The 17,959-nt window shown below is 34.3% G+C and overlaps 2 protein-coding genes across 2 annotated transcripts; one reads left to right on the top strand and one right to left on the bottom strand.

Moving 5' to 3' along the window:
* Window positions 1-531: 531 nt before the first annotated feature.
* Window positions 532-9,240, bottom strand: LOC141388310 (protein MEMO1-like). The gene is made up of 8 exons (XM_073958306.1): window positions 9,105-9,240; window positions 8,978-9,044; window positions 1,787-1,868; window positions 1,652-1,720; window positions 1,475-1,587; window positions 1,298-1,409; window positions 1,020-1,239; window positions 532-956 (listed from the first exon to the last, which is right to left on the bottom strand). Exons 2-8 carry the CDS (start codon window positions 9,024-9,026, stop codon window positions 717-719), a joined length of 885 nt encoding a protein of 294 aa, XP_073814407.1. The 5' UTR covers window positions 9,027-9,044; window positions 9,105-9,240; the 3' UTR covers window positions 532-716.
* Window positions 7,927-8,913, top strand: LOC141388326 (uncharacterized). The gene is made up of 2 exons (XM_073958307.1): window positions 7,927-8,114; window positions 8,187-8,913. The coding sequence occupies exons 1-2, from the start codon at window positions 8,035-8,037 to the stop codon at window positions 8,845-8,847; spliced, it is 741 nt and encodes a 246-aa protein (XP_073814408.1). The 5' UTR covers window positions 7,927-8,034; the 3' UTR covers window positions 8,848-8,913.
* Window positions 9,241-17,959: the final 8,719 nt, after the last annotated feature.

Here is a 17,959-nt window from a genome sequence, read left to right as displayed (position 1 = left end):
GAAAAGCAGGCACTCTACTGAGGAGTTTATCCATATTTTCCCCATCAAAGTAGCCACATTCCTAGAACTGGAGATTGACCCAGAGCCAGATCAAGCAGAAAATGAACTTACAAACATAAAATAAAAACAATTTTACAACAACCATTTTTGTAAATGATACGAAGAAATATTTTGTGTTAATATAAGCTCTGTTCCTTTACCTTCAAGAATCTTCAAGTTTTACCACTTTTAACTCGAAAAGCGTTCCTTTACTTCTGACACCATACAATTCATATGAGAGCAGTTTACAGCTTTTACTACTTTTGCCGGTTTTACCATTTTCAAAAGTAAAGGAACAGACCAATCATGAATGTACTCTCCCCGTGAGTTTTGTCTTTCTGTCATTGCAACTTAAAGGAGAGAGTGAGAAAACTCACGGAGAGTTGATATTCATGATCGGACTGGAGATCTCAATTTGTAAAGGACACAAAATGCACATTACATTAAATTTCTTAAATTTCTTTCCCGACAAAATAAAAGAAACCAACCAAATTCGATTTAAAGCTGTTGTTTTTTATTCAGAACCAAACATTTATATTATATACAATCTGCTTATTCAGACGATATTGTAATTAATTTTCTATTGTTTGAACAATAAAATGGTGGTGGCCGGCTTTTCTTAATTTTACTTCAAAAGGCCTAATAAGTTAGAGAAAAAACTTTGTATTGCATAATCTTTAGCATTCAAATACTAAAGAACCCGATGCATAGCTAACACTTGAATCGTCCATAACTTTGCATTGACTACTCTGATCGTATTTTAAGAATTTAAAAGTCATATTATATCCTTGTTCTTGGAGAACTTTAACTGAACTCAGCATTACGCCAATGGGATGGCGTCCACAAATGGTGTTGTTGTATTCTCGTAAATAGGCAGTAAATGTTTCAGGTTTTAATGTTTCAATTATATCCATACCCTATAATAAATAAAACATTGGTCCATAAATAAAGTATTAATTTCGATTTGATTTTGAACACACCTGCTTATCCAGCTTTTCAATAGATTTGTAAATTGGGCCACACGTCTTGTCATAGTATGTATAATTAAAACGATGACCCCAGTGGCAAAAGTCTGAAGATATCACAAACAAGTTCTGAGGATCTGTGAAATAATTAGCTAATAATCGTCCATAAAGTGCCTCTTGATCGGGATTCAAAGAACCCACCAATATGGGGACAATTGTAAATTGGTCCTTAAAGCTGGACAATGGATATTAGTAAAGAATTTGTTTGTAAAAATATTTAAAAAAGCTCTTACTCTTCCATAACTTTGGCTATATAAGGTAGATGCATTTCGATGCTGTGCTCATTTTCATCAGTTTTCATATCCATCCAAGAAAAGTGTCCAGTCTTTTCCAATTCAGCATTAACTATTTGTGCAAAAATATATGCAAAATTTCTAATTTCAATTTTTGTTATTCAATGAATATCATACCGTCTGTATCAACTTTGAGATCATAAAGTGGAGTTTTACACTTTTTGGCAATTGATAAGGCACAGCCTCGAAGGCGGACATGATGAGATGGGCCCAAAATAAATACGCGTTTACTAAAAAAGAAAACCATTAACATAGACTGGAAAGGCGCTAAATAGGCAAAATATGTAGACTTACACTACAGCAGGACTAACTTGTCGATAAGCAAAAGCACCACATGCTCCGCAATATGTGTAACCAGCGTGTCTACAAAGAATAAAAATATATGTATGCTGTTGTATAATGTTTATAGTGGGGAAAAATAATACTTACGGGGCTATTATAGCCCTAGCAGGTCCGTGTGAGAGTGTTGCTGCTCCCAACCAATTATCAAGCTGGCGGGAAAGTTCGGAAGCTGTAAATACAAAAGAAAATAAATGTAATGGAAATCCGATTATCGTCTTGATTCTACGACGATCGGAACTACAACTGGGATCGGGGTAATCAATGATTATATATCACCACAACTGCACTTTGACCAGATTAATGTACAAATACTCGACAGGGAGGTCTGGATTCACAACTTTCCACCTGTACTCGGTATAGAGGTATATACCGATGAATCCAAGAACAGGAACATGAGTCTACAGCTATAGCCTCAAATTACGGCTCTGATACAGCTTGAACGAAAATTATAGTGAATTTAAGCCGAGATCTTTGTAATCAAAAAGCCACAGAACTTATAGGCAACATGAAAAGGGCCATAGTTGTTGTTGTTGTAGCAGCATATAATGCTGGGTTGACAGCCGCTGGCCGAAACACTTTTGGTTTCGGGTCAATCCGGTACGTAAGAACCCGCTGTTGGATAAGTCAGGCGACCCTTAAATCACTAAGTTCCTATACTATCAAGTCTGCGGCAATTTTGGACGCCAAGACTTTCTGGAGAGGCTAAAATCAATTGTTACCTTGTGTTGGGTGCAGTGTTGCCGAACTTGACGATTATCGTCATTTTGACCCAAAAATTGAAAAATGACGATTTTATGGTCTGAAATGACGATTTTTCATTGGATGAAAGAAAACATAACTATATTTTGACCAATTTTTCACGAAAGAACTTATCCGAAATTTTGTGTGGGAGGTACCGGAAGGAGTGGACAAATATAGTCCATATTCAAACCTGATCTATAGTTGGTAGATATATTAGGATGTATAAATTATGGACCAATCCCTTCAAAAGGGGCTTTTTGCATCTTTCAGGCTATTTTCTCAGGAAGTATGTACTTGCCCCTAATGGGACATATACCGTCGTAAGCGGGACAGTGAATACAAGTTGCTACAACAAAAATCTAAGAGATTCGAGAACAGGTCCTAACCTGTACATTTCCGAAATTTTGTGTGGGAGGTACCCGAAGGAATGGACCTATTGAGTCCATATTGGAACCTCATCTAAGTTTGTAGAAATTTCACGATGTGCAAAGCAGGGCTTCGGAGTCGAGCCATTTTTGTTCAGACTCTGACTCCGACTCCAGTCCAATTTTTTTCTCGACTTCGACTCCGACTCCAACTCCGGAGTCGACTCCGAAAATAGATAAAATAAAGTTCATAACTTAAATTACAGTCATCTAAGTTTGAACTTTCAAGATACATTACATTGCACAGTGGTGGCACCTACATGGGAAGGTGTGACAAAAATACTTCTAGATAACATATCGAACTGAAATTTTTATCAATGGGTCCTCGTGGCCAAAAAACACTCCAACAAAAATATTGCAGTCCTACGTCCAAGATTTCGCGTGGTCCCCATGTAACGAATCATCTTGAATTTAAGTATTTTACTGTTACCAAGACATTGTTCAACCAAATTTGCTGTAATCCGGTACCAGGAGTTATTATTGCATAGTAAGGATCCCCACGAAAAATGTTCAGTATTGGTCCATGATTCAGTTTACTCCCCATATGATTTATATCGATTTATTTGGGCATATGTCAACCAAATATTCTAACCGAATAGGTTTTAATAATGAACTCAGAGTTCAGAATACCACCTTATAAAGAAATGTTATATCGGTCCACTTTTGACTACAGCCTCCATATAGGGTTGCCATACTTTTTCGGTACTTTATAAACTTGAATCACCTTTTTCTGCAGCATTACTTGTAATAATGTATTTTTAGCTCTCAGTGCAGGCGTGGCCCAACATTAGGGTGTCCCAAAAAAGGAAAATTATTTTGTTGAAGCGAACACGCCCAAAACTTTGTCTTTTTCTTTCACGAGTTTTCAATGCGGCTCTAAGCTACCATGACAATAGAAATCTCTAATAGTACAAAAACATTATATTGAACATAAATATAAGAAAGGATAATTTAAAAAATGCAAAAAATATAAATTCAGCAACTAAAAAAGGGAGTTAAACTTTTGGCCATAACTCCCAAAACCGCAAATTTCCGCAAAAAGTCTATACAGTTTTGAAATCAACAGGCGCTAGGCTACAATTTGGCACTAGTGGCCATTTGTTCGAATTTGTCGAAACTGACTAAAAGTTTAAGGAAATCCATACATCTATATTAAATAATTTCATTTTTACCAATATTATAACCAAAATATTTGGCAACCCTTGCGAGTTAGAGGAATTTTCATAACTAGAAAAATGAAGCTTAGGCAATTTACTGAATGAGTCATCTTTAGTTAAGGCGTTAAAAATAGTCCTTTGCTTCATAAATTCGCTTAGAATATAAGTATTTTTTCTCATTTTTAAATACATATTTTTCTTCAAAATTAGTCATGTTCATGAGGCGTGTTTTCCTTAAGAACCGCGAAAAATGGAAAAAATAAGTTGAGTTTCGAAAAATTTGGAATGTTTTGAAGCTATTTGCATTTTTAAATTTTTGAAACGACGACATGAATTTTTTGATTTTTGTCGTTGGGCGCATCCACTGTGCATTGGGAGGATACCAGAACACAGACCTATATTGTTCGTTTTTTCTCGTTGACAATACGGAATACAAAGTAACAAGCACTTCAGCATACTTCACACTTCAGAACATGTAGCAAAACCCTTCAAAGCAACTGCAATCGGACGGTATCTTTACAAGGTTCCTCTATCTAAACACCGACGTTCGAGTATATTTACAATTGTCCGAATTTGACTTATGTACCCAATGAGACTCGAAATACCCAATCCCACGGCAGCGGGTTCTTACGTACCGGATTGACCCGAAACCAAAAGTGTTTCGGCCAGCGGCTGCCAACCCAGCATTATATGCTGCTACAACAACAACAACAACTCGAAATACCAAATTACGATAATTACTGAACGGTAACACTCTTTGTAACTTCTTGAGTTATGGAAAATTAATGATATGTTAACACCGCAACGTTACAGAAGACTAAAATAGCGTATTGCCTCTTAACATACACTTTCGTGGTTAAGGTTACTTGAAACCTTTATGTCAAAAGTGATAATTTTCTTCAAACCGTTAAGAATTTTGGTTTACACTTGTAGGCCTTTGCCTACATATGTAACTCTTCATCTTCAAGGATAATCTCTCGCATTCTTGTCCATCCATAGTTATTTTTTACGTATTGCACCGCGTAATGTGACAAAAGAAAACCTTTGAAACACATAAAATCGGGCGTGCCGTTATACTAAATCGTAACCCTATACCGGCAATTTTACATCTTTATACTTTATAAAGTTCCCGACGAATATTTTAATGTTTTTTAAACGGAACGACATGTTAGTATCTTATGGTAGAAAGTCTCTTTTGTCTACCACCTCAAAAAGAATACAAGTAAAAACAACGTTTAGTACGGCTAAGCCGAACTGAAAATCGGAAATGATTAAATTGTTCTAGAAATTTATATATCCACCATCCTATAGTTAAATAGAAAGAGAAATGGTTATGGCTATTATAAAAAAGCAGACTTCTTTACAAAAGACTGAATATGTCGTTTAGAAAATAGCAGGAACATCGACTTTAAGAAGATTCTAACTTTTCTCATACAAATTCAGCAAGAAGTCTAGTAGGTGTTTCGTATGATTTCCCTTAAAGTACTACAATGTCTTTCATAGAAGTCCAACAGGCTCATTCGCAGCAGACATAAATGACTTCTAATAAAAAACAACAAGAGAAGACCAGTGAGTCTTCTATAAAATGGCCTGTAAATCTTCTAAAAGATCTTCCCTAGGTATATTTGGAATATGCAAACATTATTTCAATCAATTGACCCAAAAATGTTTCCGATATGCATTTTGTAGTCAAAATAGAGATTTAGTCCCAATTTACATTAGGCGAGTTTACTTGCGGCAATTGTCAGTTTGTAGGTGAGAGAGGGTGCTGAGAGGCAAAGGGTTACCATATGCCTCACGTCTCTCTCCTACAAAATGACAATTGCCGCAAGTAAACTCGCCCAATGTAAATTGGAACTAAGAGTTTTTTAAATTATGATAATTTAAATAATTTAAATTGATTTGACAAATTTTGATAAATGTAGAACAGATTGTTGCCCGGAGTCGGAGTCGAGCTTTTTTCACGACTCCGACTCCAGCAAAATTTGCTAGACTCCGACTCCAACTCCGACTCCAAAGCCCTGGTGCAAAGTATGGACCAAATCGGTTACACTCTTCAAGAGTTATCGTGTGCAAAGAAATAAATCGACTCCAAATTGTCTGAAACACATTTCGTCCAAACATACTAAAACCATTATTTCGATGAGGCACATTTTGCCCGTATGAAAGTGTATATACCCTCGTTAGCATAAATGCTGAGGGTATAAAAAGTTGTCAAGATGAAATTGTGTCCAGCTTTCCAGCTTTTAACTTGCTACCAATGTTATCTTTAAGCTTTCAATCTGTCGGTTTTGAAAGACAGTTTTTATCGATTTCCTATTGTCAAACAACCAAAATGTAGGTGAATGACTGACAAACATGGACAAACTGTCAAACAAGCTATATTTGATTAATGTTGTCATTCACAACTGGAAATGTGTACCGAGCTTATTATTTATTTATTTATTTATTGATATTTATCTTATATTTAATATAAGATAAATAATATGGAAAGACATAGCATTAGCAGCAAAGGCTATCAGCTACGTAATAATTTACAAATGGTTGTAGATATTATACACGGATTTTACAAGAAGATATAAAATTAAATACTGAATTAATATTATCCATTGTAGGTGTTTGGAGGATGCTAATTCCTTTGTTTTGAAGAAATGTGTTTTGGCTTTGGCGTAGTGAACTGCACTCATTAAAAATGTGTTCAATCGAACATATGATATCGGTGTCGCATCTTTGGCATTTGTTGTTGACATTTTTATTTATCAGATGTAGGTGTGTTGTGATGTTGTGTCCCATTCCAAGCCGGGAAAAGATCCGAATTTTCCTTTTTTCCAATGAATTTCTATTGTTAATAAAGCTCAGGGTGTCTTAGGGTTTATAAAAAGACGGGCCAAAGAATTTTCAGATCCCTATATAACAAAACAGCTTTTTACATCTCTTGTTAGGCCTATATTAGAATACGGTTCTGTTGTATGGGACCCTCAATACGCAATTTATTCTGATAAAATTAAATCAGTGCAGAAAAAATTTTTGCTTTTTGCGCTGACAGGTTTACATTGGAGCAGCGATTTTGTATTGCCTTCATATACAGGCAGGCTAAAATTAATTCGATTACCTACATTAAAAATTAGACGCATTACGTTGAACTAGATGATGGTGCTAAAAATTTTAACGGGTTATATTCCTTCGGATTTCTTAATTTCATCTATTAGAATAAATGTTCCTTTGAAATACATACATGTATTTGTAATACATGTATTTTGTTTATGTTCTTTAGAACGCACACGCAAAGTTTTAAGATTTGCCCTAATATATTTATTTCTATGATCGATTATATTAGGGATATAGGGGTATATTTTTTGATGGAATAATATATCATTCGGAAAAAACAATTTCCCGTAAAGACTTCTTCATACCAATGATATGTAACCTCTTCCACTATAACACCGCTTATAGAAGCTGTACAATATGTCAATGTGTGTGGTACTTTGTTAAATTTGAAAAAAAATTAAGCCCTTTGATTTCAAAAATAAAAATTTGAAACAGTTTCTCCTTTTTCAAAGAATTTTTAGCGACCCCAAGCATTTTTGCAAGAATTCTACTTTCTGCGTTAAATTATCCATTTAGTGGTATGATATGGATACTTTCAAATTGAAAATGTAACGATTTTTCTTTCATGCTTTTCAAAATATTCTATCAAATGTAAAAATATATTAGTTAAATTCCAATAATTTATAGACATTTCCTTGTTTTGTTTACATTTACCGGTGACACTAACATTAAAAACAAAAACAAATTCCTATGTGGTTGTTGTTGAGTTGTATTTGTTGTAGTGTTTACTCTGCCTTCTTTGTTCTACCATGGTGATAACTATGCCAACAATATTTGTTTATAAAAACAACTTTAATTTTCCCATTTTTTTGTATGTTTTGATTGTTTATCGTTTGAATGATATGTTTGTGTTGAAGGATAAAAAAATAACAGTTTTTAATTAAATCGAAACCCCAACATACAAATGGAACACACTAATGAAAAAGAAACTAATTTCCTCTTGGATTCGATAAGAAATGAATTGGTGGCAATTATAGATGAAGAGTAAGAATACTGGCACATCCTTTTTTATGATTTCATGTTGATGGTTCTAATATACAAATTTGATTTATCCAGATCATTGGAATCTAAATATGATGAGCCGAAACAGCAAAACATAATTAATAGAACGGTAGCTAAGGATACCCTTGGAGATACCAAGTCTATGATGCCTACGGCTAAAATTGATAATATCACTTATCGTTGCAACTTGCCACAACCGGAAGGACATTGTCTCATTGACGAAGATTTGCAAAGGATGAATATAAATCTGAAAGAAAGTTATCAGTTGTTCCAAACCATAGGAGATCGATTTGAAAATATCAATTTTGCCTGTTTAAAATCACGTATCAGGGACATGCATTTGGATGACAAAAACAGTGACATTAAAAGTATAGTTCATGATTTGAAAAACACATTCGATCAAAAGTACGTAGACAATCGTCTGGGCGATTTGACAAAGGAAATGGGATCAAAGTTTCGCAGACATCCGGGAGAGTTTGGAGATATACCCGAGTTAAGCGAATTTTTCAAGGCCTGTACACAACTGCAACATGGACTGGAGAAACTGAAGAGGCAACGAAATGACGTACAAGACATAACAAAACGCATGTCTCATATAATTGAGTCCTCCTGCAATCGTGTAAATGAGCTTCAGAAACAGTTGGAGCTAGAGTCAGAGTATCCAACATCTTCTATAAAATTGCAAGCAGACGAAGCCAATGAGCAGAAAAATTAAATAGTATTCATTGATCTACATATCTTTTTGCATTTTAAATAAAACACAAAAAATTATTACCTTTTATATACTGGGGATAGAATTGTGCAAATCTAGGACTATCATCTGAGTTACTAGTTACTATACATACCATCAGAGTTATACCAACTGCCTGCGTGAGATGCCTTTCTGCTGGACATTTTATAGGCTTTCAAAATCTGAAATATAGACAATATACATTATAAATAATATTAAACATGTTCAGAAATAGGCAATACCTTGCTTTCCGCGATGAATGAAATTAAACCCTAAAACTCTTCTTTTGTTTGTAATAATTGGGAAGGGGTAATGTAAAAATATAATTACTTGATTCCCTGACATTCTCGCTGTTTTCGCCAAATCTTTTTGTTCCCTGATAATCTCACCATTTTCGTGAACCTGTCAAAACTTATTATTAAAGCTTCGTTTACATCAAATGTTTTCAAATCAGACGTTTAGGTTGATAACCTGATGTTTGTACACGACAATTTTACGCACACAACATGGTACAATTAGAAAGGTAGATGCCTCAGCCCAGCTGATCGAATCTAAAACGTCAAAAAACTATGAATTCGCCATGAAAAATCAAAACAAAAAACCATATGATTCGGTAAGTAAGAGATAGCATGTCTACACTTTATAGACAAACACAAGCGATAAAAAGAGACAACAAGAGACCATTTGGTGAAAATTTTGACAGATTACATTACAAAAAAAGTTGCTTTGTTGTAGCAATTCGCCGATGCATCTACCTTTCTTATTGTACCATGGCACACGATAACCAAAAAATTTGTACAAATTCAGACAAATTTTTACTGAATGCTGTTCGATAACAAAACTGTCTAGTAAAAGAGAGCTAGTTGAGAGAGATTTTTTGACAGTTCTGTCAGCGTCAGTATTGGGTATTTTTCCCCAAATGGAATTTTTGGGGAAATTCTTTTTTGAGTAATGCCAAGTTTACACTTGCGCTCCAAAATCCACCGGATTTCACGAAATCCTGAAATACACCCCGGTGTTTACACTTATTTGATTTCAAAGTCGATGGTCAGACTAGCAAGGTTTCTTCCATTCCATTCGCGTTTGTTGTGTTTCTTATACCAATAAAAACAAAACAAACAAAGATAAACTAAAAGACAACACAAAATAATTAACATTAATAATTTAATTAATATTAGGTCTGTACGATAACTCAAAAGTTTGTACAAATTTTTACAAAATGCTGTTCGATAACAAACTTGTTTAGTAAAAGAGAAATGAGAAGTAGTTGCAAGAACTTGCAAATACTTTTTACTTGCGAAGCTATCGAATAGGCCTATGACTATGTTTACATTTACGAAATCCACTCGATTTCAACTGTCAACTCCTTTGCGTATACGTCAAATGAAAACTCATCTGAAATCGAGTGGATTTCATTTGACGTTTGAGCAATGGAATTGACAGTTGAAATCGAGTGGATTTCGTAAATGTAAACATAGTGTATTAATAGCATGGTATAATAAAGTAGAGGTATGCCAAATCCATAGGTTAAACGTCAAATGAAATCCAGATGAGATTTCATTTGACGTTTGAGCTATGGAATTGACAGTTGAAATCGAGTGGATTTCGTAAATGTACACTTAGAAGTAGACCAGGTATGAAAATCGCTGAAAAATACAACCCTGTAGCCATAGCTTAAAACGTCAAATGACATGGAGCAATAATAAAGGTAGATGTGTATGCATAGTTAGTCGGTTTTACAATAACATATGAAATTTACAACTTCACTGTTTATTTTACAAGTACCAAATAGAGTAAAAAATAAAAATCACTTCAATTATGCTCCAGAATATTATTGCTAGATAAGTGCTCCAAAAATATCAAAAATTTTACCCAAAACTTAAGACAGCGAAAACAAAAATGCCATTCTTTTAACTTCTACTTGAAAAGTTCGGCTGATCTAAAGCTGAAAACACATCCAACGTTTGAGTTAAGTTTTGTGTTGGGCGTTGAGAAAAAAACAACAACAACAGGGCGACGCCGACACCAAAGTCCAGCGTTGATATGTTTGTCGGCATATATATCAAATGAATTTGAATTTTTCGGCATCATGCCGAACAGTGTAAAAACGGCCAAAACGACACAAAACTTTACCCAAACGTTGGATGTGTTTTCAGCTTAACATCGTGATTAGTGGCATTTAGAAATTTTACAGTATTTGTAATTTTTCCGTTTCCGTACTTTTAGAACAAATTTCAATAAATGTCAATACTTGACAAATCCTTCATTCGCAAGTATTACTGCTTATTAAAAAATCAATAATTTTATTTATAGTGTTAAAACATTTTTTTTTTTTTTTGTTGGAACAATTCACCGATCCATCTACCTTTATAATTGCATAATGTCAACAACAGTAAAAAATATCAACCCTGCTTTTGACAGAATAGGCCATAACAAGAAAAAGATTGTAATCAGCTGTTAGCTGTGGCCTACCTTATACATTATTGTACCATGATTAATAGTTAAATCCTCACTATTTTATTTTATTAATTAAATATTTTTATGCTTGTTTTGTTGTTAACGTTTGCTTGAGAAAATAAAAATGAAAGAAAATGGAAGAAAAAATCTTGCAACGAATAACAAGAAGAGGCAACACAACAAACACAGAAAACCATGTACATGGGTTTCACTACTTCATACCCCTCGCCTATAAACTTGACGTCGCCATGTTGAAATCGTGCTAGTCTGACCATCGACAAACATATCACAATAACCAAGGTAGATGCATATGCGCAGCTGATCGAACATGAATTTTCAAAACAAGTTGTTTTAAATGAATTAGTCATCAAAAACATACGACAATATAGATCTTTACAACTTTGTGTATAGTACTATCAAATGAAAAAATAAAATATGATTTTATCATTGAGACATCATAATAAATTTTGATACATAAAAGCTGTGTTCAGAACCTGCAAAATATTGTTACGGAATTAGATTTAACTAATCTCCGTGTAGACGTTGTTTTATTCCCCGATACGATTTGTACCAAATAAAACAGGGTTCGTTTTAGATTACGTTTCTACAATGCTTTATTTACTTTATTACACTTATTCAGAACCGACTTTAATTACAAAGCACACAGCAAGTCTCTAGTTAGCACGCAGCTCTTATTTAACCGATCTGTTCAGTTCAACGCTTAAAACACAACTACTCCGTCCTTGCCAGTTCCCCTGTATTTATATCCCATATTCTCCCTGTTCGAGAAATATCTAGAGCATATGGCAACACCTCGAATCTGTGCAGCGAACACACAGACGCACATTCGCACTAAGCGAACAACCATACTCACATACATACATGGGGGGAATACAATTGGACGACAAGCACAGTAATAACGTAATTACAACAACAAACAAGTGCAAAGAAGTAACAAACTAAACAATAATTACATGATTATGGCAAAACAAAATAAAAGCACATTAATGAAAGGTAAAGTAACATCTAGAATAATGAAGAGAGTTCTACATGGTAGTTGTTGTTGCTTAAATAAAGTAACTGCGTAATAAAAACTTTACGTTACAATTCAAATTTTTAAATGAACGGAAATTAAACTAAACTAACTTAAACCTATCAGTTACATTCGTAACAATATTACTTGCAGTAGTTTCCCGTTTAGTGCTAAAAATGCGTTCTCGTACTCCGAAATCTAGCAAGACTTGCACTTCTCTTTAAACAAAATAACGCCGAATAACACCCTCTTCTCCTGTTTTACTGCAATACAATTTTGGACTAGTAGAAACTAGTAGCATGTTCATTGGTATCTAAATACGGTCATGTTTATTTTGGAAAAAGGAACTAGAAAGATCGATCCGCTCCTAGAACTAGATTGCCCAACTATTAATTCTAGGTCTAGTCGTTCGCGCAATGTGTGAATATTGCGAAAAGACTAGTTTTTGGGGTTGAAAACGGCAAAGTGCGAAAATGGCTTTAAATAACTATTTTTCGTTTGATACTGTTGTTGCTGCTTTCCAAATGTGTAAACCAAAATGAATAAACGTCGACTTCCTTCTTATTTCCTTTCAAAGTAACAACACAAGGCTTTTTGTTTGTAATATAAAAATATCGGCTGGTTTTATTTATATCGGTCTTTAATGGCGGTACGTTTAAACGGCACAAAGGATACAATTGTTGGTTTGTCGGTTGTCTTTTGTTTATTCACTAACACAAATAAATTTAAAAATAAATAAAATTATTAATACTTTAAATTTATCAGAAAATTTTACACAAATAATAAAGGGCTGTTTACACCATATATCAATGTCATATGAGCTGTCATTTCTTTCACCCATTCGACATTCTCTATGTTTGTCAAAATTGACGTCATCCATACAACTTTCAATTTGTGCTTTCATACCTACAAGTGTTATTTTCGTATGACATAACCTATAAATATAAAAACAGCTGTTTTTGTCATTGTTTACATTTATTGTTGAGTTGCAAATTTGCGCAAATTTTAATTTTGGTTGAAGGAAAATGAATATCTAGCATGTTTGTTGTGGTAGAATAGGTTTTTGGGGTTATAGAGGCATTTATGTTTTCGCCACAAAGCAATCATTTCCAAGACTGCTTCTTTCGACCAATCGATCTAAAAATTACATTATAAACACCCTTTGTTTACTTTTCTAAATATTTAAATATACATAACTTTCCATTTTCTTTTTTTAAAGATTTTGTTTTTCATTTTCTTTTTTGAGAATGCCAGAAAACAGCTGATAAATTTATGTTTACATACAAGAATGCCGTATCAAATAGAGCGCTCCCTAAATGAAAAATTTACATATGAGTTGCCAAATAATTTTGATAGATGAAAATTTTCATAGTGGTCACACTATGTGTACAACATTCGCAGGTAGAAAATTTGACATCTCATACGACATTGATAGATGGTGTAAACAACCCTTAAATTAAGAAATCTGACTTTGACTTACATGAGCTGTGTTCCTTTACTTACCTGAGGTTACCATTTTTAACCTGCAAAGCGTTCCTTAACCCCGAAAAGTGGCAAAACTGGAAGCAATTTTTAAGAGAGTGAGAGGGGAGAGAGAGCGAAAATGGCTTTCTCTTCTACCACAGGCTACCAGCAAAATTTCTGCAGGTAGAAAATGGCAGAACTGATTTTTCGACTTTTGTTTGACGATTATTTCACAAAATGGACGAAAAACCGAAGAAAAAGTCGAACACTGACAACACTAAATTAAAAACTGTGAAATAAAAGACGAAAATTTATTTTTTTATGTTTTTTCTGACATTGCTGCCAGACCTACCATTTTTCCGTTCCTTTACTTTTCTGGTAAAAATGTTCATGAGAGAGCAATTTTGAACAATTTTGAGACTTTTCTCTTTTACCACTCTTACCATTAAAAAAGTAAAGGAACAAAGCTATGTTTTTTACTTGGTATTACAATTGGAAAGAAAGTAAGTATGTGCCTGATAGGCCTTTTATACCAAGTTTGTTAACAAATACATAGACAATATAAACACACAATAAATAACGGCTGGGGAAAATTTGAGCCATTGTTTTTCTCAACATGACATTCGTTTTTTACTTTAGGATATTGGTAGTAGCCGGGTTGCCATCATCAATAGGGTTGCTTTCAACAACATCCCCACACCCGTGAACTAACCCGGTGGGGGAGGATTCACCACCTCTATCGACATCTAGCACAGTCAGTTTGGATATTGGTCGTCTATATGTGCCTGTGCTGGTTCGAACTTCGGCTGATCGGGCCACTCCATCTTTGCCCACATACAACTGGATTACCCTGCCTCTCAATAGTCCATCGCCATCAACAAAGGGATTAAGCATCTTAATTTTACTGTCTGCGGATATTCTGCCATTTATGGTAAGAGCCGACAAATCATCCCCAAAAGCTTCTGCTTGTATTTATCGGCAGAGATACTTCTCACCTTCTTCTACTTCCTCGACAGTCAGATCACCACATATCTTCTCTTGGCCTTTAGTTTTGCGCAACAAATTCTTCACATACCGAAGCACCCACGACATAGTCCTCTTGAATCTGAAATCTTCAACGGGATTTAATAAATCCTGTAGAAATCTCATTGCATATAGATATACGTTTGGAGGATTTAAATATCAGTCAGCTGATTTTTGTTCATAGCACAATTACCAAGGTAGATTCATCAGCCCGTCTGATCGAATTTGAAACGTCAAAAGAAGTTTTTGTAAATTGAATTCGTATCAAAAAACATACGGCAAATTACTAGTTTATTGTTTAATATTGAAAATATTAGCACATTATGTGGATAATGCACGAATTAATTTGAGTTAAGGCAGTTAATGCAAATTAACGCTACCGTCTGTCTAGGGTATTATGCTTCTAACTAATGGGTACTTTACACGATATGTTTTTTACATATGAGTTGTCACTTTGCATATACATTTTGTATGGCAGAAGTGACAAGTCATATGCAAAAAACATATCGTGTAAAGTACCCATAACTAGGCGTTTACACAAGACAGATCGTCTGCGAATACAACTCTGATTTACTAACACATAGACTATGTTTACATTTACGAAATCCACTCGATTTCAACTGTCAATTCCATTGCTCAAACGTCAAATGAAATCCAATCGATTTCAGATGAGTTTTCATTTGACGTATACACAAAGGGTTTGACAGATGAAATCGAGTGGATTTCGTAAATGTAAACATAGTAATACACTTCACCCCGGTTAACTACCTCTCATAAAATTCCAAAAAAATGAGGCAGTTATGCGGGAAAGGCAGTTACGAAAATCCCGCATAGCTACCTCATGTGGGTAGTTATAAAAATCTCATCTCAACCTTACAAAAAATGACAACAATAAGAACATAATCGCCAAAAAACAAAACGGTGTATAGTAGAATAGTTAATTTCAAGTCTAAATATATATAAGTTATATTATTTAACCCATAAGAAATTTAGTCATCAGTGAGCATAACATATCACTGGACATCTTCATCACAATTCCGGTAGACATCGAAATTTATTATCTCAGAAATACATCAGCGGGGGTAATAAACCGATAAAAGTATTATTGTATGTTCCTTTTGGGGAAAATATTTGACGGGCAAATATCCGAATTGGGTACTTATAGAAAAGTAGTTAACCGGGAAAGTTTGAACTCATTTATATGAAAAAACGTTGGGGATTTAAGTTGTGAGGCAATTAAACGGGAAAGGCAGTTAAGCAGAGAGGTAGATAACCGGGGTGCAGTGTACATACATTTGTCGGTTGTCTCCCAGCTGTCCATAATTTTTTTACAGACAGTCGGGTTAACAAATTTTTGACGTTTTTGTAAATATGAGTGAGAAAATAATTGAAATGTGTTGAAAAAAAAACATGAACAAAAACAAAATATGTGAAAGGAAAACAAAAAGAAATCTACGATTTTCATTGATAATTTTACAACTGTCTTTGCAGTTGTCTGGACGCCTACGTCACATAGGCAAGTTTTGGGTTTTTGACAATCAATACATGTACTCATGTGTAAACGCAGGGTAACTAATGAGCAAATAATAAATTATTTTATCGTTTAGACATCGTAAATATCCTGGTTCAAAATTTCGAAAAAACAACTCTGAAGGTGGTTTGCTTAAAACTTCAAATACTAATAACAAATGCAACAAGTTTTGTTTATTTGAAATATTGTCAACGTGAGTATTGTTTACATTTATTTTAAATTTTATTTGTATTACTTGAATTAGACATTTGTGCAAAAGTGATAATTTGCGCATTGACCGTACCTGCGGTGCCGTCAGAATTAACAGCACAGTATGTCCGTTCTGGTCTCTTTGAAATCAAGAATATTGGTGATAACTTCACTACAAATTTCAAGCACCCCAAGGTTATTCCACTCGGAAGAGCATGATTCGAGAGCCATTGGTTGGTAATATACAAACCAATACTGATTTTCCTTAAATTAAATGTTTACATGAAATAAACGCAATATTTAAGAAAGAGCTTTATAATTTGGTACATAATTTTCTATTACTCCAAGAATGTTTGGTATTGAAAAATTGAGTATATCAGGCTACGTTTTGATATAGCCCCCATATGGGGCCACACGAAATTATCGTTTTTTATTTGACTACCGCAACCGTTAAGGGCCATGATCTGCGAATCTACACCTTAAGTGTTCGGATGCAGTTGTGGCAGATGTGTTTGCAAAGTCCAGGACCGATATTATAACTATACAGTAAATACGATAGACAGGGAAATGCTTCACAACAACACCTAAAGTTGGCGCACTGTATTTTAGCTATCATGATATAATGCATAAGTTTTAGATTTGCAGTTAGTCGGAGGTTAAAACATCGGGTCCCCAGATTCCCCCGGATGTGTAAAAGACTTGCTACAATTAAAAAAAACGATAAATTATTTAGCCTTAGTTTTATTTGCGCTCATGTTCCAACAGAAGACAAGGAGGAACAGACCAAAGATATATTTATAGTGCACTGCCCACGACATTACAACTTTTCTATGCAATTTTAATTCCAAAGTTGAACGGGAGAAAATTTTCGGCCCAATGCCAAGTTTACACTAGCTCTCCAAAATCCACTGGATTTCACGAAATCCTGAAATACACCCCGGTGTTTACACTCATTTTTTGTTGATTTCAAACATATCACAATGATAAAGGTAGATGCATATGCGCAGCTGATCGAACATGAATTTTCAAAACAAGCTGTTGTAAATTGAATTATTCATCAAAAAAATGAGACAATATAGAACTTTACTGCTTTATTTCGAAAATTATCGTAAAATTATCTGTATATGTTATTAATTGTGTATAATACTAACAAATGAAAACATAAAAAATGATTTTTATCGTTGAGACATCATAATAATAAATTTTGGTTGTGTTCAGAACGTGGAAAGTATTACTACTTGCAGTAGTTTTCCCGTTTAGTGCTACAAATGCGTTCCCGTACTCCGAAATCTGGCAAGACTTGCACGTCTCTTTAAACGAAAATTGCGCTGAATAACAAACACCCTCTTCTCCTGTTTTCTGCCACACAAATTTGGCATAGTAGAAACTAGCAACATGTT

The sequence above is a fragment of the Musca autumnalis genome, unplaced genomic scaffold (genome assembly GCF_047663935.1).
Source record: "Musca autumnalis isolate F117 unplaced genomic scaffold, ASM4766393v1 scaffold_1, whole genome shotgun sequence".
Classification (NCBI taxonomy): domain Eukaryota; kingdom Metazoa; phylum Arthropoda; class Insecta; order Diptera; family Muscidae; genus Musca; species Musca autumnalis.
This window is presented reverse-complemented; position numbering and strand designations above follow the sequence as displayed.

Excerpts from the sequence above, each read along its gene's own strand:
- LOC141388310 (XM_073958306.1), bottom strand. The coding sequence starts at position 9,026 with ATGTCCAGCAGAAAGGCATCTCACGCAGGCAGTTGGTATAACTCTGAT. Across the intron at positions 1,721-1,786 it reads GCTAGGGCTATAATAGCCCC|ACACGCTGGTTACACATATT; the intron begins GTAAGTATTATT and ends TATTCTTTGTAG. Across the intron at positions 1,240-1,297 it reads ATAGCCAAAGTTATGGAAGA|CTTTAAGGACCAATTTACAA; the intron begins GTAAGAGCTTTT and ends TCCATTGTCCAG.
- LOC141388326 (XM_073958307.1), top strand. The coding sequence starts at position 8,035 with ATGGAACACACTAATGAAAAAGAAACTAATTTCCTCTTGGATTCGATA. Across the intron at positions 8,115-8,186 it reads GTGGCAATTATAGATGAAGA|ATCATTGGAATCTAAATATG; the intron begins GTAAGAATACTG and ends TGATTTATCCAG.